We start from the raw sequence: 21,369 nt of genomic DNA, 5'->3' as shown, positions 1-21,369 counted from the left end.
GGAGTCAAAATAAGCCTATAGCTTACAAGCTGATTTTTGAAAATCATAATTTCTAAAAAGCATATTAGTCTGTTCTATTCCATAGCTACATCCAGTAAAACATACTTTAATTTCAATTTGAAAACTACAACATCTGTGTAACATGTCATTTTAAGGGCCCTTTAACAACCCAAAAATAGGGCTGGAGAGATGGCTCAGTGATTAAGAGCACTAACTGCTCTTCCAGAGGTCCTGAGCTCAACTCCCAGCAACCACATGGTGGCTCACAACCATCTATTATGGGATCTGATGCCCTCTTCTCATGTGTCTAAAGATAGCAATGGTATACTCATATACATAAAATAAATAAATCTTTTTAAAAAATCTAAAACCATTAGATTATAATTCATGTAACTGTATGAAAATCAAGTCACCTACTTTAAGTTCAAACAGGCATCAACAGACTTAACCCCCAGGTTGTTTTTTGCATACATATATGCAATAATCAGCTCAGAGCTAACTGGCAAATAGCCCATAAATTTCTTCTGCTTGATACAGTATTTCATATATTTATCCCCAATGTTGAACAAGCATAGTGATAGGCACCATCACAACAAAATCTATTTTTAAAAGAGGCTTTTAACAATATGCAAATCACAACAGTCTGGACAGTCTGTAGAGAAAGCAGCAGTTCTGCCAAGCTATACTGAGATTCCCTGTTTATTTGCTTCCTTCTGTGTCCTTTATTTCCTATTGACCAAGATTCAATGACTATATAAAGACTAACAGGGTTCTGATTCATGGCAAGAAAAAGCTGGAGAAATATAAAAAGCATGTGGCATGAAGATGGTGACACACTAAATTGTCCTACCCAGTTTTAATATTTCTATTACTGTAGTCACCTCAAATATGGCTGATATATAACTTTCTAAGCACTGCAAACCCCCAACACACACACACACACACACACACACACACACACACACACACACACAGATTGTTTGAGAACCTATCACACTATTCTAAGGCAATCTAGCCATTTTGCTGTAGGTGAAGTACCCAAGTCTCCTGTCCTTAGCCTCCAATCTTTCTGACTGTAGCTGCAATGATCAAACATGCCTATGTGCTTACAAACACATTCACAGCACTAAGACTGCTGCTTCACAGACTTCGTTATGTAAGGTGTGTTTCTAGTTGTTTTATTCAGATACTAGTTTAAAAAGAAAGTGGCTATGACCTACTGTATTAATCCCATTCTCTCTCAATGATTCCTATTCTGAAACTTGAAAAATGTCCTGTAGAGAGTTAATATCTGGGAGTCTTGATAGAAAGTATGCCTGAAACAAAACAAATTTAAGAAACTAGGAGATGGGCAGTGGTCAGAGGCATTTGTTCTTTCAGAGGACCAATATTTGGATCCCAGCACCCATATCAGGCAGATCACAACCACCTATATATAACCCCAGTCCCAGATCTGACCCACACACTTCTTGCCTCTGTGGGCACCTGTCCTCACATGATATGCACACACACATATATATATAAAATACATTTTAAACAGGAATAAAGCAGTATCTGGTTCATATTAGAAATCAGACCATAGACCAATCCTCATTTTTCATGTATCTTCTCATTTCCTACATCCCTTTCCCCACCCCTTCCGAACCTCATACTCACAGTGTTTCAATAAGCAGAAACTCAATACACAGTTCCCAGGCTGCACAGTCTAGAAATGACCTAGGACGTAGGTGAACCTTCAGCTGTGTCTTTATGGCAGCAAATATGGAATAAAAATTAACACCACAATTCATGCTTACAAAATGACTTCAAAGACAAAACACAGACTCAAAAAAAAAAAAAAAATACCAAAGATCTCCCCTACATCCTCGGTTTTATTCTTCAGAAACAACGAAGAAAATGAAGATTTACAGGTGGCAGAGCTAATGGGACATGTACCTCAAAGTTCTGCTCTGTTAGGCTCCCGCCTTTGCTCAGACTCTCCATGATGGCCTTGTTCCGCAGAATATCCTCCTCACTAAGGTGTTCTCTTCTTTTCCTTGATTCTAGAACAAGTCCATTCACCAGATAAAAGTCTGCCAAAAAGTTTCCTACTCTTTCCTAAAACAAAATCAAATATTCCAAAACGACAGTTTAAAGTTTGATCTCAGATTTTTTAAAAAGTGTTGAGATCATAAATTTCTCCATAAACATGTACCATGTAGGTGAAAATAAATATTGATATTGTAAATTAAATAAAAATCAAAATCATTCATTTCCAAACTACAAAGGGAAATAAAAGTACAAAAATGTATGCTATTTAACCTGCAAATGAGGCAATCTAAACAGAAGCACATTGGTGTTCTTTCACAAACAAGTAGCACAAAGCATAAAGCAATCTTAGAAGTTCATTAAACAGGCAATTTTGAATAACAAGGAGGGGTCAGGGGTAACAATGTTCCCATTTTATAGATAGAAAAGCAAATTAAAATCCATAGTCCATGCCACACTGGACCCTCTCTGATCTCTGACTGGATAAACCTTTAAGTTACTGCAGCTCACTGTTTTGAAAAGAAGAAAATAGTGAGTACCCTTGCTCACTAATGCATGTAAAATGTTCAAATCATAGATGCAGGGACACCTTATAAATCATCCGACCCTGGCCCACATTTCCAATACCCACACAGTCCCATATATATAACTATATACGTATTAAGTCCCATATATATAACTTAATACGTATAACTATCTACGTATTAAGAACTTGACTTGACCCAGTTTTCCATCTCCACCTACATCCAGGTTACCTACTCCACCTTGCTATGTCCAAAACTATGTGTACAGTATACTGCTTACAAGTCACCAGGAAGCCAAGCATTTTGTACCCGTTTCTACCTACAAAATGGGAACCATGGCATACTGACTCCCTCCTTACCTGTCAAAGACTTAAGGAGGTCACCTAGCCGCTCCTCAAGAGCTTTTAGCTGCTTAGTGGTAACACTAGGTGGACTGCAGTTTCAATTTTTATCTTCTTTTGAAGTGATCCGTCTAATGCTGCCCAGAAGAACAGAGTACGGACAAGTAAGACTTCAAAGCAACAAATACACTGCAATGCTGGACCCACAGCCTGGGTCCTAAGTGCCACTTGTTGCAAAATAGGCTTTGAGAAATCAGGGGTAGAAGTGTGGCTAGGAGGTGGGTTAACAGGTCCTGTGACCATATAAGGAAGCAGCACTTGTCAAACAAAAGCTATCCTATCAACAAAAATGTCAAGTATGTGCTGCTCATGATCCAGCCTCTTCACTTCTTGCTGTCTGTACTATGCATGGCAAAGGCACATGAAGGGGTAAATTCAGTTACAATGTAGCAGCAATGTATGCTATTCATCCATGCATGTAACACTAAGGCTGCAGAAAAGTATTGTAGGAGCCTCATATGTCACATGCAAGCTGCTACCTAGTCTAAGCACCACTCATATGAGAAGTAGAGGCTTCCACCACATAATCATGAACAGCTAGTTCCAAAGCCTTTGACAGCACTGTTTTAAAGGGAGTCAGTACAAAGCACAACAGATAACTTACACATATTTATTTATATGTGAAAAACACTAAAAAGGCCTACAGGGTTCCAGTGTTATAGACACTGGACCACTAGAGTTTTTACTTCATATGTAAAGCTGTATGATATTTAATCTTGTGATGATCAACATGCTGCTCTGATGGCATATTTAATATAAATAATAACACAGAGCTAAGACTCTGGAAAAGTAGATTTCCCTCAATAAACTGTGTGGGTCTTATCCACACCTCTGAACCTTAATAGCAAATACTAAGAATTCTAGAAGAATATACAATTTTGCTTCAAAACTGCAACACAAAAACCCTGACATCCTAGCAACAGATTTCTAACTCCAGCCAATCCCAACTCTCCCCTCAATATCCAGCCTACTATACACAGTTCAGACATGCAAAGTCATATAAGCACACAAGCCAATCCCCCTTAGCAAGGTCTCTCTCCACAATGCTCTCATTTTCTACCCTCTTCTCCCATACCTTACCTCAATCATCCTCTAAACCCTTCAATTCTATCTTCTATGGGTTAGTTTTAAATGAATACAAGGCTTGTATTTGGTTTTCCAATATAAAAATCTTCACTTGTTATATATTCAATAAAATGTAATTTAAAAAAATTAAATCTCATCCTTTACCCAATGTGGCTCTTACTGTTAAATTTGTATGACTGAATTTTATGGATTTATAAGTAATTACTTATTAAAATGTTTCATTATTCATTTCATTCAAAATTATACTGTGTATTTAATGTATATTGGTGTTTTAATATATGCACACATACACACAATTCAAGTCAGTTTTAAAAGCTGAACACTCCTTGATGAATACTGCATACAGAGCATGCCAGGTGAAAAGTCTTAACATATTTTTAGGTGATCTCATATTTTCTTGGTGGCAGATATGATGGGAATTATAGAAACTTCAACTGAGATTTAAATTTGTCAGTCTTATAAAAACGTAAGCATAATATGAGCAGACAAGATACAAGAGCTCTAAAGGAAAAGGAAAAGGCACAGCAAAACAAAGCACACACGTCTTCACAGGCCTCGTAAACATATAGCACTAGAAAAAGAATGGAGCCATGTGCAAACTCTTCCTTACAAGAGTTCAAATAAACTATATTTTCTCTGGGTTTTTCCAAAAATACAAGTGAACTCTTAACTATGCGTTGTTAACTACCTATGTGGATTCAAAACAAATGAGAGGAACGATCTGCCTAACTAAAGACAATTTTTCTACTTCATCATTATTTTGGTGATCTTAGATAACAAATTTTAAGTTCAAAAATAACTATATTTTTACATACTGTTTTATCTTCCCGAAAAAGCCATCCAGTTTGGGCACGAGTGAAAGAAATTGATTTGGTTGATAAAGTTGCAGAATAAATATCGCTGCTCATTAAAATATCAACTTCCTCTTCTGTTTCCATCTCTGACTCCTGGGAAAAGAGTTAAAATAAGAATCTGGGCTTTCTTCAAAGATGTTACAAATTTCAAAAAACAAAAATACATAGTTTCTATGTAATGTGATGTTATTTATTCTAAAGCCAAATATTTAAATTTTAGGTCTGAAATCTTTAATAACTCAGAATCATGACCAATTATAAATCTTTAAAAACAGAAAACAAAAACAGGGCACATTCACACTTCTACATAAATAGGTGCAATAAACCCACTACTACTCATTACAGAACTTTATGGTCTATAGAACAATTTTTTAAGCTTCTTTGAGAATAAATAGATCTGAGACAAAAATCCCTATATGAAAGTTTTGTTTACTTTAAATGCAAAAAAATTAGCCTTTGGTTATTGCTAATATGTTAAAAAAAAAATCCATCATTGTTGTCTGAGGTTTTTCTTTTTTCAATAATTTCTAAGAACAAGGGAACTGGCCATAATGGCCCTTGTGTTTGGGGCAGAGATGTTCAAAATTGAGAGTTCATCTTAGTAGATTTGTCCTTCCCTGTATCTTTTGATTACTTTGGTTGAAAGTCTATTTGATTAGATATTAGGATAGATACTCCAGCTTGTTTCTTGGGTCTGTTTGTTTAGAAAACCTCTTTCCAGCCCTCTACTGAGGTAACGTCTACCTTTATTGCTGAGGTGTTTGTCTTTATGCAGCAGAAGGATGGGTCCTGTTTTCACATCCATTCTGTTAGCCTGTGGCTTTTTATTGGGAGAATTGAGTCATTGATGTTGAGAGATATTAATGAATAGTGATTGTTACTTCCTATTATTTTGAGGTTGTTGTTGCTGTTACTGTTGTTGTTGTTGTTGTTGTTGTTGTTGGTGGTGGTGGTGGTGGTGGTGGTGGTGGTGGTGGTGGTGGTGTGTGCATGCATGTCCGTGTCCATGTGTCCGTGCTGAAGGTACAAGAACTTTAAGAGTTTGAACAGTGATGCTCAGGGGTAATATATGGATGAATCTATGTTCACAGTGCCAAAGATGCAAGAAAATCAGATTTTGATCAGAAGTCCTTGAACGGGAATACAGCAGGCCCTCCCACTTGCAGATCAGTGTGCTGTTTATGCTCTCTAAAATAATACAGTTAATGTCATGTGAGGATGTGTGCAGGCTATGTGCAAACATCATGCTATTGTGTACCTGAGACAGGAATATGTCAGCTTTTGGTACCTCTGGAGAGTCCCAGAATCAAACTCTTGGAGATACTAAAAGAGGATACCAGTTGTTTATTGTTATATGCAAATATGGCAATAATTAATCACTAACTGCTTGTTGAAGGAATATAATTAACAGTAGATCGTTTTCAGTGATGGGTAAAGAGATGGTCCTTGATTTTATAGATGGATTTCTGTTCCTAAAGCTTGTCTGAACTCCAAAGATCTTACAGTGTTCAGTACCCAAGCTGACATACAAAATTTGAAACAGAGTATTTGATCTTCTCAACCTATTATAACCAAAATATTTCTTTAGAAAACTTTGTTCAGAACCTATGTTACCCAGGAATCCCATTTTCACCTACTCATGAGCACTAAAACAGGATTTTGCACCCTTTGTTTATAACGGTAGTAAGGATGGTACTGGTGTAATTCCAGGTTACTGCTAATATTTCTGTAGACCCAGTTGTAACCATAAGCTTTTCTACTCAGCCTCTTTGTTCCCAGAATAACAAGATTTAATTATTTATGAATAAATGTCATTAGCTTCTCACATAATTCCCTTGCCTCCAATTGCTCTCTAATCATTTTGGACCCCGGGTGAAACTGAGCTGTCACCTATCATCTATAAAACAAAACTAATTTGCATAGGTTATTTGCAACATAAAATCGATAAAGCACTTAGATTATAACCCCAATGTTAGGGCCAACAGAATCCAGTGACTGTCACTACACACTACTGCCCACAGTACCTGGCAGCCCCTAGCAGCTGTGGCATGTGAAATGGGGAAAGGGCAGGAGGGAAGGCAATTCCAGGTGGGTGACGGCAAAACAAACGAACAAACAAACAAGAAGAAAATAGATTCAACAAAATTTGGTCAAACCAATACCTTATTTAAAAATCTGTGACCCTCTGTTGATAACTGCAACAGACTGTGAGGTAACTTTTCTGGCTTTTATGGAGTTGACACTTTTTCTCAGTGCAGTCAGACCTTAATCCCAAATGGCCTGTCCTTACTCTTCCTTTCCTGACTTCATTCACCTGGCTCCTCTCCAAAGAATACCCTCACTGCGACTGCTGCTTCTTTTCTCCTGTAAATCTATATTTCTTGGTATGAGTTAGAAACTATTTCGTTAGTGCAAATATAATGTTAACTATGAAGGTCAAATCTAAGACAGTAAATGAGGAAGAAACATGATGTGGGAATGAACAAGACAAGGTAAACATAAAGGGAGGAACTTTAAAATCATCTGTAGGACATTCAGGAGAATGAGGCAAGGGAAGCACTTGAGCTCAGGAGTTCTCCCTACCTCAAAGAAAAAACACACAGAACTATCTACACAGCTCCTGGTGACATGTGGATACTCAGAGACCTCTGGTTTGCAGCAGAAAAAAAAAAAAAAAGGAATGAATGAGGCATAATTCAACATACGGCAGAACGAAAAGGGAGAAGAGTCAGAGGTAAAGAAGCCCAAGGTGGAAAGCAGGGCTTTTCTGTTCAGGGCTGTGCAGACATCAGAGACAGAATGAGCCCAGTTTGTCAGACAACAGATGGCAGAAGGGTCTCTGTAGAGCCATAGAAAACTAGGAGAAGCCAAGGCCACTAGCCTAGGGATCACCTGAACTCTAACGGAGAAACAAGAAACTAGGATGGCTCCAAAAAAAGAAACTAAAGCCTTGCAAATTAAACATATTAATTACACTTTATACTTTGAATTAAGCAATTATATAGAGGCTTTGGTAAATATATACACATTTTCAACCCTTTAGGGAAATATTAATAAGACTTACCTCGTGGTGTATTCGCTGATAAACTTTTTGTTCATTGTCTAACACTACAAAAGACTCAAAGGGTGCAGCATCCCCATTAAAAATGAAGCTTAGATCCCCTCGTTGGCACTTCATGTCAGTAAAGTCTATGAGAGTTGTGTCAAGCCTGTAAAAGATGGGCAGGTAATAATTGACAGAATTTCATAAAACCTTATTAATAATACATAAGCTTTATGCCTCTTAAGCTCTAAGATGTCAATACCACCTATAGTCCAAGTTAGAATTTGTAGATAAAAACTAAATTGTGTTATTGAAAATAGCATTTTAATACATATCTATTATCTGTATTTCCCTTTTCTGAGCACTTAGTCAACCAAGCAAGAAAAATTAAAGCCCCATGGTGACACTGCCCTTCCTGCACAACTGCCCTCTTTCCCTCTGCTGTACTACCATTGGGAAGGCAGAAAGGAAAAGATTTCTTCATGATCCTATCACTAGCTCAGCACAGTACCCAAGATGTACCGGGCCACAGTCTTGACTTGAGAATGCCATTCTAATTTATAATCATCTCATACCTAACCTATGCAAACTTTAGTCTGCCCTTAAGCCTTACCAATCTTATCAACCTACTGCAAAACTGTGGAGCTTTCTCTTGGGCTTCCCAGATTCAGCCAACCACCATCTTTTTAAACAACATTCCTACAAGATGTAGTGGCCATGCACCTTTAATCTCAACAGAGGTAATTGGATCTCTGAGTTTGAGGCCTGCCTGGTCTACACAGTGAGTCCAGGGCAGCCAGAGAGAGCTGTCTTGAGAAACCCTGTCCTGATAAAAAAAACAAAAAACCCCAAAGCAACAGTTAAAAAAAAAAAAAAAAAAACCTAAAAAACAAACACCCCAATATCCCCATAGTCTGAAAGCTTCATATATACACAATGGCTGCAATATGAAGTCAAAAGACCCTAAGAGCTCTAAAGATTTTTTACAAGGGTAAGGCCACTGCTGGCCCCTGATCTCCCAAGAGGTCTGCCACCTAAAGGGAGTTAAGAAAGCCTGTCACTGAGTATATATGTGGTCCAAGAGAAAAGAGTGAGTAGTACTGTCAGAACTTCACCTAATACCAAAAAAGGAATCTAACATGCAAGCACACAATTAGACTAGTAGGCTCAAAACTTAAGCCACTTGGGAATTCTAGATGACAAAGAAAATCCTTTGTCTCCATTTTTGTCCCTATCATCCTGAGAATTATAATGGGCTTCTAGGATGAGAATGAGATAGAAGAGATATACAGAAAAAGAGGCAAAAAGACAAGGACATAGGGACATTTGCAATCTCAACAGGTCCAACCTACTTGAGAGCTGAGGCACAATGGTCACATATCCAAGGCTTACATTATAAAGAGCTTAGATCCAGTGATAACCTCCATAAGTCAAAAACTACCCAACCACATAAAATTTGCGGTGTCAATTTTAATTCTACAACTGAAGTGAGATATATTTATATGTATATATATTATGACACACACACACACACACACACACACACACACACACACACACACACGTGTGTGCGCGCGGCCTATAATCTAAATATTGTTCTAACCTCATCCAGCTGAATCCTCAAGCAACATGGAAGTCTCCAACTCTCAGAGAATACCCAGGTGACTTTACTACAGCCTAGAATCCCTGGGAATTCAAGTTTTGCTACGTAATTAGCAAAGAAGCAAAAAAAGAGCTTTATAAAATTCAAAAATTTGAACTCAAAATATTCTGATAAAAGCCTAAAAAAATTTTTTTATGTCAGTGACACGCAAAATAAACAAGGTTTGTGGTGATTGTCTCAATGAAGCCTTTATGGTTATTTTCTTTGTGTCTGCCTGTCTCTCTGTCATCCCCCATCCTCCATTTTAGAGCTCAGGATGGCCCCTCTCCTCCCTCAATTTCTCAGGTACTTGGATTTTAAGTATACAACATCATGACCATCTTAGATAATATCTAAGATATAACCAAGATACAACTAAGATATAAAATGACCTTTTAAGAATTATTAACTTCTCAGAGCTTTCTCCTAAAAATGCTAAGTGTATAAAAAAAAAAATAAATCCCTCAAAACACTTTTAGGGCTCGAAAGATGGCTCAGAGGTTAAGAGCACTGACTGCTATTCCAGAGGTCCTGAGTTCAATTCCCAGCACCCACATGGTGGCTCATGACCATCTGTAATGGGATCCAATGCCCTCTTCTGGTGTGTCTGAAGACAGCTACTGTGAGTGTTTTCATATGTAAATAAATAATAAAATCTTTAAAAAACATTTTTAATTGTAAATATCTAAATAATCTGGAGACATGCAGGAATAAATATACAAGGTTGTCTATATATTCATAAATATTATGTACTATGTATAGATATGCACATTGAAATATTAGTATACATTTATAAATTTAAGGTTTAAATTTTACTACAATAATCTAAAATTTAAAGCAATGACAAAATTTTAGAATTAATAAAATATACCTACTTTTTATAAACTTAATTTCTATCACAGCTATAGAAGAAAAAGAAGAAAATTAAATCATCCTTAATATGTTGACTGAAATGGGAAGATGACTCAAGACATGAATGGAGAAATGGTAGATGCATGGACAGAAAAACAGGGAGTAAAGGGTGTAAAAGACAGAGCAAAGTTAAGATGTAGGGTGTGTCCTCCTCAGGTGTCCTTTATTACTAAAGGAACCCAAGACCAAGGTAGCACTGTAGCATGGCCTTCCACGATGCTAGAGAGTATGCTTGGATGAGAAGCTCATCTTAACTTAGGGTTCTTTGATGAGTTTACTTATGTATCTGCACTAGGTCTTACATGAGCACAAACCTGAATGTGTTAACAGTACTTTAAGTTACTAAACACAAGTAAACTATGACTACCAGAAAAGCTGTCTCCAGAACTTAACTTTCTTTTTACTCAGAACACAAAGCATATCACCTCACCTGATGTTGATACCTTGCTTGTATATTTTACAGGCATCAGAAGGCAGAATTCGGGAAAGCAAAGGCACTGTAATTTCAGAAACGAAAGGTTAAAAAGTAACTAAAGTCTCAGAAATGTGTAAATTTTTAAAAAGCAACAGAGTAAACATTTTAGTAATTTACTAAATGTTAATGATTGCCTTTAATATACTTGCTCAACTACAGTGTTGATGTACTTTACTATGCCCTCATTCCTACCTACTTCCAAGAGTAACAGAACTAGTGCCACGTCAGACTGCTGTGTGAGCCCAATGAGAAAACACTACCTGAGGTCACTAAACACTCCTTCATACTAAACAGGAAATCCTGAGTCTTATCTAATAGATCCCTTAATATCATTTGGAAAAAACATCAGAAAAGTAACACACTAAGAGACACCTTTGAGGTAGCTAGCTGTATTTAAATTTGAGTCATAAATATGTACCCTTGTTACTTGGGCTCACTGTGCCTTGGTTTCTATACAAGAAAAACCACACCATTTACCCACCAACTTCTATCCTCCTAGGTGTGCACACACAGGTCAGAGATTGATGATGTCTTGATCTCTCACTGAACTAGGAGCTCACCAATTTGGCTAGAACGGCAATCTCTGGACCCCTTGCCTACGCTTCTCTGCACAGGATCACAGGCATGCACTACTGCATCCAGCATCTTACATGGGTGAAAAGTATCAGAACTCAGGTCCTCATGCTTGAACAGCACACACTTTACCAGCTGAACATATCCCCAGCCCCTGAGTTTTGAGTGTGCACAACCAATGCATTCTCAAAGTGTGACTTGAATTAAACGGTATCAGTACCAACGAAAAACTCCAAACTAAGTTGTATTTATAAATCTTCTATAACCTCCAAACTGTAAAATGTCTATAACTACTACTAGTTTTAATAAGATCTAGAAAGACCTATTTATAGACAGTATATAACAAAATGTACTATATAGAAAGAATATCATTGTAGCATACAAACAATATTAAATAACTAGAGCATGTATATGTAATGTGTATAACTTCCAAATTATATACAATTATATGAAATGGAATATATTTCACATTTTTGTCAATATTTGGTTTCAATAACTATAACACAAAAGTTAACTCATATGCTAGTAAAAATACATTTATTACAATCAAATTATTTAATCTTTAATAAAAATAAAGTTAAGCTGGGCATGTGGTACTTGATTTTAATCCCAGCACTAGAGAGGCAGATAGATCTCTGTGAGAGAAACCCTGTCTTGAAAAACCAAATAAACAAAAAAATAATAATGAATAAAATTTAGTTTTCCCATTAGCTTTTTAAAAAAAGTCACAGGTCATTTTCATGAAACTTTATTTTTAGACATTAAGTTTTGTCTGAGAAGATTCACTTTTGATAAAAGGAGAGACACTTCCATTGCTATGATAAATTAATAAACGGATGCAGGATGCAAAATTAAAACCTTTTATAAATAACAAGTTCTATGTTAAAGACAGTGGCCATGAGGTACTAGGGGCAAAATGACTGAAAGATGATAAAAAGAATTTTAATTCTTAGATATTATAGAACTATATCTCAAACTTTCTTAAATTGAATACTCTAATAATCCCATAATTTTTTTTAGTTTTTAACACAAATTATATTATTAAAACATTTATTTTTGTTTTATGTGCATGTTCAGGTAAGCCTGAGTATGCAGGCTATATCTACAGAGATCAAAAGAGGGCATCTGATCCCCTGAACTGAGTTACCAGCAGTTTGTGAGCTGCCTGATGTGGGTGCTGGGAACTGAACCTAGGTCCTCTGCAAGAGCAAAAGTGCTCCTAACCATTGAGACCCAGCATTCTTTTTAAAAGGGTCTCACGCTGTAGACCCGTAACCAAGAATGGCCTGATTTAGCATGGCTTTGAACCTGTGGGTAAAATTCTGCCTCAGCCCCTGTGGTACTGGGATTGCAGATATAAGATGTAAGACTAAATTACTAGTTTTCAAGCTTGTTTTTGTTCAAAAAAATATTTTTAGGTAGCTTTCCATCTTAAAAACTAAAATTTTGAGAACTGCTTCTCTATCTGGGAATGGAATATTACTAGTAGGTTTTACAATGATTATGCTAAACATAAGAAAGACAAGTGTCAAATGCATCATGCTAATATGTCTATAATTTTACTTTTATAATAAAACATAGCACACTCTTACCCCAGCTTTGAAAATCCCAGTGAAGTTCTAGGTAAAAGTCACCTAACTGAGAAATAAAATAAGAACAATTACTAAATATGCTTTAGTTATAATCTCTGATACTTACAATGTTGCCCGTGCTCCACTCCCACCCCCCACTCTAAGAAAAAAATACCTGATATCATTAAAGATCTAAAGACAAGGAGAAATAAATTATTCTTATGTTTCTTATGTTTGGATTTAAAAGAGAACACAAATTATCAAAATACCTTCTTGTAACACCAACATCAGTAAGATGTAACCACCAACCAATTGGACCATATTGCACCTCTTCTAGAGCACCTAATTTATTACACGTTAATATTTTCCTAGTTCAAAGAAAATATGCTTCTACCAAGAACATCATAACCCCAGAGTTTTATTTCAATTACTTAATTTAAAAATAATGTTCACAATTTATTAATCCTTAACCAATGAGAATTTTATTTTATTTTAAAAGACTGCTTAAGGGGCTGCAGAGAGGTTCAGAGGTTAAGAGCACCTTCTGCTCTTGCAAAGGACCAAATCTGGTCCCAAGCACCCATGTTGGACAGTGCACAACTGCCAGTAATTCCAGCTCTAGTGCCCTTTGGCCTCCTTGGGGATCCTACCTACCTATGCACACCTACATACCTACACACCTGTGTGCGCACACAAACACATACTTTTAAATACTTTTTAAAATTATACTTCTAATTAACTTTATAATTAACTGTTTTAGCAAAGAACCGGGCAAAGAAAGAACTTACCTCTTTTAGGGCTTTTAACAACCGAGGTCGCTTTTCTCCAACACTCTCCCTAGATTGCTGCTTCAGTTTCCTTAGAAGAGCTGTGACTAGAATTTAAAAGAAACAACTTAGTAATTTTATTTTATTTTTTTCAATAGTTAAGTTTTTAAAATGAATGGCATTGCTTTGTAAATTTTTTAAAATTTGTAATCCATTAGTTTGTGTGTGTGTGTGTGTGTGTGTGTGTGTGTTGTGTGTGTATAGTGTAAAATATATGTGAAGAAACCATTGGCAACTCTGTGAAGTTAGTTTGCTCCTTCCTCCTTTGTATTGTATTGTCTGTGTATTGAACTGGGGTCAGCATGTTGAGCTGTTGGGTAGCAATTTGCTAAGACATTCTGGTGACTCTTGTTCCTTTTCTTTTTAAGTAAGAAATAAATGTTAATTTTTAAAACTCAGGGTAGTAATAAAAGTCCCCAATAAAAAATTTTTTTGAAAATTGTTTTGTGTGTGTGTACATGTGTGTAGGTGGTATGTGTGCCTTGTGTATGTATCCTGTGTGTATATGTATGTGTGTTCTTTGTGTGTTCATATGTGTACACATAGGAGGCAGAGGAGAGTGTTCCATCCCCTAGAACTGGAACAGCAAACCTGAGTCACTCCTTCCCCTATGAGGGCTGAGAATATTTTAGTCCTCTAAAAAAGCAAGAGCTCCCAATTGCTGAGAGCTCTCTCCACTAATATAAAACTTTTAAGAAAAACTCAACTAGTAGAAAAAAAATTCTAATATAGTAGCCTAAATTTATCTTTGCAATTTTTAGTCATCTATTAATGAATTCACTGAGTATTTTAGCAGAGATAAAAATCTGAAAGTATATATGACTTGAGATCTCACAAAGCTTGTAAAAGGAAAAACACTGGATAACTCAAAATGTGCTAAATAAACACCGGATCACTTTAAAAATGTGCCACAGACACCTCTTTTAAAAAAAGTGTGTGTCCCCTAATTGAAAAAGGTTGCCAGGTGTAGATAGACAGCAAATCAACAGACTCTAGTGTGCCCAAAAATTAGACAGTGCCCAACAGCACTTTCAAAATTACCATAAAGTCAGTATGCCATGACATAAACCCACACAAATAAACAATGAGCAAATAAATCTAGAAACCAAAGATGACCCTGTGCACACAAACACACACAAACACCATAGCTGGGAATCATAGAAAAGAGATAATTAACATTCTATCCATTTCCCCATATGTGCTTAAGCTATTACTGTTCATCAGGTGAACATTTTAAGACAAAAAACCAATATAACATTAAAATCTTAAATTGAAATTAAATAGTCCTTGAAAAATAGTTTCTAATATTTTTCTTCTCCTTTTCTTTCTTAAAGACCACCTCTCCTGCAGCCTGGGCTGGCCTAGAACTCACTATGTAACAGAAGATGGCCTCAACGTCTGATCCTTCTGCCTCCACCTTCCCAGTGCTCACATGCTCAATTTTACACAGTGCTGGAGATCAAACCGGGGATTTGAGCTACATTACCAGACCTCATTGCTTATTCTATACCACAAAACATTAACAAAACTAGCAGAAATTAAACAAAAAGGCAAGTCAATCACAAAGCTTTTACTAGTAATAAATTAACATTTCTGATTCATCAAAAAGTTGTAATTGTCTATGCCATAGAAATTTTCAAGGTAGCGCAGCAAAACGAAGACTTAAAAGCCATCTCCTTAAACACCATCACAAATACAGTTTCACACTGACAGTCCTAAATACACATCACTGGTTCAGTTACGATAAGAGTTAAAGGAGGGTTTTTGTTGTTGTTGTTGTTGTTGCTGTTGTTGTTGTTGACTTTCTTTTATAAGGCAGGGTCTGATGAGTAAGTAGTCCAGGCTATTCTGGAGCTCACAACCTGCTATCTCTACCTGCAAGTGCTGGGACTATTAGGAATTAAAGATTTCTCTTATGTGATAGGCTGTAGTGAAATGTAAAACTGAGTAACTACAGACCTATCCTAAAATTGGCTTTCCAGAAGAATTATTTCCTGGCTCTCTTCACAAATGAAAAATTCAAAATGACAAAGACTCATGCCTTATTTTCATCACTTTAATACACAAAAAGGTTTTACACATTCTTTTACTGTGAATAAATGATCCTTGGAAGTTCCATGGTCCTCACTAGCTTTCCCTTTAACTTATTAAAAAAATAAAAGGGCTTCAGACAAGCTGCTATTCCATTCTCAGCATCTTGGGTATGTACATTTTAACTTTCCCCTGAAATAATTCAATGATAAGAACTATTTCTTGCTCTCACATGGATTTCTGATTATTTGTCCAAAAGGACAACTGTCAATATATTATAAAAAGCACAAAAAGCACATGTGCCAATTTATCTATAAAAAATACCATAGTATTATCATATATTACATTTTACAGTCAAACACAGCCTCATCATCCACTCAAAGTTGTCTGAGAAATTCAGGCTATCTGCACATATAACATGTGGATTACATACAGAACTGAATCCTAATAAAGAATCCAAAAAATCCAAACTTAGCACAAAAGTCCACATAGCAGCCTGAAAATACCCAATGCTACATAATCTTCTTCAATAAAGATGACAAATGATTTTTTTTTTCCTACATAGCTCTTCTTCATTGATTTTCCTACCTGAGCTATGAAATAATAATAGTACCAGGGAGAGGACGCTTCCTTTCAAATTAACAGATATATGCAATAAAAATAAGGACTGTTTATCAGGCATGATGGCTGTATGAACAGTATGTTCAGAGATTAAAACGTTTCAGTCTGCAGGAAGCTTCTTAATCAAGAAGGTAAACAACTCAGAATAGCTTCATTCAGAAGTCCCTTAAACTGACCAGATTCACTAGGACCCTCCCTGCCAGAGTTAGTAATAAATGCTGAGAGTTCCTCTCACATGAAGTTAAGCCAAGCTACAAAGAAGACTAATCAGACCAGACCAGCTGCCTGGAAGAAACAAGAAACCAGCTAAACTGGCTTGGGAGAGGTTTAGAATAACTGAGGCGTCTGGAAAGGACACTCGGAAACTTGTTGATCTGACTTCAGGCTGTGCAGTGTGCTCCAGGTTCCCTGTTTTGTGAGCTGGGGTAGACTTTGGTGATATAGTTGTCTTTGAATCATTTCTGCTCCTGTAAATAAGCCCTCACCCATATTTCTGTAAGTAATAACAATAAAACTCACTGATTAACCAAGTTGGACTTTGGTTGTTTTTGTACCAAAGGGAAAAAAAATAGATAAAAGCCAAATTGTGTGCTAAGGAGATTCTAGAAGGCTTTAAAGTCTTAAGTGGCAGCTCATGTAGAACAATCCAAGTGAAGATTATCAAGCCTGACGAGGGATGGATAATCATTCCCAAGCAAAAGGTTATGCTAATGGTGGAGATGGTTTGCCAGAGCCCCACATCCACACCCCCATCAGCCATGTAGGGAGGAGGCTACAGCCACTGTGCCAATCCAGAGCCCCTCTGACCCAGGGAGCCAGCAGGTGCAGCAGAGGAAAGCAGGGCCACATTCACCTGTAGCCCTGAGTAGATCTGAGCAGATTACGTCTGTCCCTGAGCTCATCAGGTATAGAGAAATATAGGGAGGCCCCACGAAAGATCTCCAGGATAAGGAAACAAAATTGCTCAAAGAATAAAACAAGAGACAGTACATTTCCTTGCTTCCAGCAAAGTTTACATGCACTAATAGTAGATAAGTGCTGTTAACATCATGACTAGCTTTTATTTCAATTAGTACACTAATAATTAAACATAAATGATAATTTTTGAGAAAAAAACAATGATGTCTTCACTTCAAATATCTTAGCACCAAAAATATTGAATGCTGAAAGGATGAAATGAGGAGGCTTTCCTGCTGCTCAATATTGGAGTTCTCAAGTCACGAATAATTCATGTCTAAGTTTGCAAATTGCCGAGAAGTCACACCACAAGAAAACTATCTCAGTACATCAGTTTGTATTTTTATAGTATTGCTTACTCATCTGTCTGTCTCCATAGCTGATGGCTTCCGCCAGAGGGCTCCATCCCTGAGCATTTTTCACCTTTACTGGAGCATTGTGAGCCAACAGTAAATGTGCACATTCTGCAACATAAAATAGGAATAATTATCAGACATACAATTTCTAGATTCTTTAAATATGAATGTTATGCAAAAGAAACCTGATCACTACATATGTGAAATTAATGCTGTTCTATGTATAACTTATAAACTCCCATGTGTATAATAAGGTTGTATAAGTTCCCCAGAGTCAAATTCACCTACCTAAAAGTAAATTGTATACTCTGAAAAAAGTATTGCTTCCTGTCTACAAAGAATATGTGAAGAATATTTATATGAGCTAAAGATAACAGTTAAGCACGGTGGTGCACATTTTTAATCTAACCACTTGGGAAGCAGAGACAGGTAGATTACTGAGTAATGGAGAGTTACAGAGAAGCCAGTGCAAAATGGTTAAAACCGTGTCTCAAGAAAACATCTACAACCCAAAAAGACCCAAAGGGGAATCTGCCTATCTGCTATGTCAATGAAATGCTAATTATTTATTTAAGGAAGAAAAAAAAAATCCCTTTAGCAGGAACTATACTGGATACCCTAGACTTGAACTTGCCTGTCTCAGTCAATTTATAATACTACTTTCCCCCAGACCCTTAACTGAGCCTGTTTTCTCAGATATTTTTAAGTGATTTTATTTATTTTATGTATATGAGTACACTATAGCTATCTTCAGACACAGGAGAAGAGAGCATCAGTTCCCATTAGAGATGGTTATGAACCACCATGTGGCAACTCAAAACCTCTGGAAGAACAGTCAGTGCTCTTAACTGCTGAGCCATCTCTCCAGCCCTCAGATAATCTGTAGAACCTATCTTTATGGAAAATATCACTTGTGCTTTACAAAGAGTTTCTAGGTAGTCAGATCCTAAGTTTTGCTGTGCACACAGGACTGAGTTAATTAATTACTAGGAAGCTTTTGTTTCAAATTGTGCTGTGCTTAAACATGCCTAAAATTAGGTACTCAAGGTCAGACTCTGAACCAATACCAGTTGAATCATGCTGAAGTGACTACCTTACTTTCCATGGATCGTTACTTTGCTGGCCTTAGTACCTGCAAAGATCCCACCCTGGTGTAGAAGACTAAGACTGTCTTTGCAGGGCATGATTGCTCATTTCTTTAATCCCAACACCACTACCCCAAAACGAAGATGGATGCCAAGGTAGGTGAAAAACTAGGCCAGCTTGATCTACCATAAGTGAAGCCAGCCAGGGATACACAGCAAGTACAAACTGGCAAACCACATGTTCATCAAGGGTCCTAACGATGCACAGTACTAAGAGTACTATATGGTTATCAAAGAAAACACTACAGCAAGGGGACGATTGGTCAGCCACTGACCAAACTAAGAAACTGAATGAGCAATCGGGACCCATGTAAGTCAAGGGTGAGCTCTTTTCAGGAAAATAAGTTACTTTGGTCAACAAGTGATACAACTGGAGAAGCAGGTTACACCATCCAGTGTACTGGGTGGAGGAAAGATCTCAGTGAACATCGCTCTAAGACTATTTACTAATGGAGCAGAATGTCTACCAAGCAAGTGAAAACTTAGAGACTGACAGTGAGAAACAGCGTAGCAAAGCAGGTCAGGCAGCTTTCCCTTTGGTAAACCAAAGCTGAGATTTTGTGCTAGAAGGAAGGCATGAAGATGAAAGGATTATAAATATGGCATTAATATTTTTATATTGCTATCAGAAAAAGAAGAGAGGATTCTTTCACAACTGAATCCTAAGTCTGTGTGTTTACACAGATATCATTAGCAAAGAAGCTTTTTCAAATATGTATTTTGTTATTCATGTGCATGCACCTGTGCACATATGTGCTTGTATACCTAAGGAGGCTGGAAGAATGTCAGATCCCTTGGAGCTAGTTACAAACACTCAAGTCCTTAAAAAAAAAAAAAAAAAAAAAAAAAAAAAAAAAAAAAAAACTTTTAATTTAAAATGATTAATCTAAAAATATTTTTAAGGGTCTAGAGAGATGGCTCAATGGTTAAGAGCACTTCCTGATCTTCCAAAGAACCTTAGTTCAATTCACAGCAACTATGTTAGGTGGCTCATATCCACCAATAATGCCACCTCTAAGGAATCTGACACCTTCTTCTGGCCTCCAACTGTGCCAGACACAAACTAATACACAGACATACATGCAATTAAAACACATGAAATTAAAAAAATGTAAATTTTTTTAAAAAAAAAAGGATAACAACAGTTTGCAGGTCCTGAATCATCTATTCAAGTCTTTCCCAAAATTCTTTTTACTTGGTGCTTGTCTCTTAAAGAACTCATGAAGAAGTGGGAACCTCAAATACCTGTGGATACAATTCACCACAATACTACACTTGCTCCTACTTCAAAGTTACAGCACCTGCTAGTAATTCAAGGGTCTAGTCCAGGGTAAAGTGCCAATTATAATAATTCAATTTTTCTCAAATGGATATTACCTGAAAACATATTTTCTTATGGCACTTATCAGTATTCCCTGAAACCAATGGTTTATGGTTTTTTTTTTTTTTTTGTTTTTGTTTTTTTGTAGTTTGTTCATTTTATGTGTGTTTTGCCTGCATGTTTGACTGTGTGACTGTGTACCATATGCATGCTTGGCACCCACAGAAGTCAGAAGTGGACACTGCTGGAAATAAGATTTATAAACAATTCTGAACCACTATATGAGTAATAGGAATCGAACCAAGTTCTCTGAAAGAGCAACAAGTGCTCTTAATTACTGAGCCATCTATCTCTCTAGCCCCTGGTTAAGGTGACTTCAGTGACAAAACTGAGGCTGACAAGATGGCCACTGGGTAAAGGCTTTTGCTACCAAGTATGATAGCCTGACTATAATCCCCAGGATCCATGTGACAGGAGATCCGAGTTCCACAGGGTGTCCTTTGATTTCCATACACATGCAGTAGTATGCATGAAGCCACATGCATATACACAAATATGATTTTGTAATGGCAACTGTGAGTGAAGTTAAATATTAAAAGTATTTACTAACCTTTATTTCCTAACATCACAGCAAGATGTAAAGGAGTGTTTCCTAAAATTGAAAACAAAATTAAATTAGAAGCCATAACAACATAAGAAATTTTATTTAAATGTGGTTTCAGCTCTTTCCGAGTTTTTATTGACAATTTTTAAGCAGAAATAGCACTTCTGTTTTCTGTGACAAATTCAGAAGAGGGCAAAAAGTGCAGCCCAGAGTACCTTCTCTGACCTGCCCAAAAGCACCCAACAGGACATTCATTCTGAGATGTTCCCAAAGACTTCAGATTCCTTCTGGTGCTCATCACACCAGTCTTTGTTCTTTTAGTAAATAATTCACATATCTATTCATGTGGGGACAGAAAACATCAAGAATCAGTCTCAGTCCTCAAGTAGTTCAGAATT

The 21,369-nt window shown here is 36.7% G+C and overlaps 1 protein-coding gene across 3 annotated transcripts in view; it reads right to left on the bottom strand.

Annotated features, from left to right (window-relative positions):
- ANKRD13C (ankyrin repeat domain 13C) overlaps positions 1-21,369 on the bottom strand; it is a 43,655-nt gene that overhangs the window by 10,572 nt on the left and 11,714 nt on the right. Inside the window, exons 2-9 of one of the 3 annotated variants that reach the window (XM_080915640.1) lie at positions 20,978-21,019; positions 17,905-18,009; positions 13,898-13,983; positions 13,131-13,176; positions 10,921-10,987; positions 7,958-8,102; positions 4,855-4,986; positions 1,936-2,097 (exon numbers count right to left, since the gene is read on the bottom strand). In XM_080915640.1, coding sequence (XP_080771766.1) covers positions 1,936-2,097; positions 4,855-4,986; positions 7,958-8,102; positions 10,921-10,987; positions 13,131-13,176; positions 13,898-13,983; positions 17,905-18,009; positions 20,978-21,019 — 785 coding nt within the window. The remainder of the gene's footprint in view (positions 1-1,935; positions 2,098-4,854; positions 4,987-7,957; positions 8,103-10,920; positions 10,988-13,130; positions 13,177-13,897; positions 13,984-17,904; positions 18,010-20,977; positions 21,020-21,369) is intronic. The other 2 variants (XM_080915641.1, XM_080915642.1) reach the window with 2 other exon arrangements.

Source organism: Micromys minutus, assembly GCF_963924665.1.
Source record: "Micromys minutus genome assembly, chromosome: 4".
NCBI lineage: Eukaryota > Metazoa > Chordata > Mammalia > Rodentia > Muridae > Micromys > Micromys minutus.
Note: the sequence above shows the minus strand (reverse complement) of the source record. Positions and strands in the feature narration are given on the sequence as shown.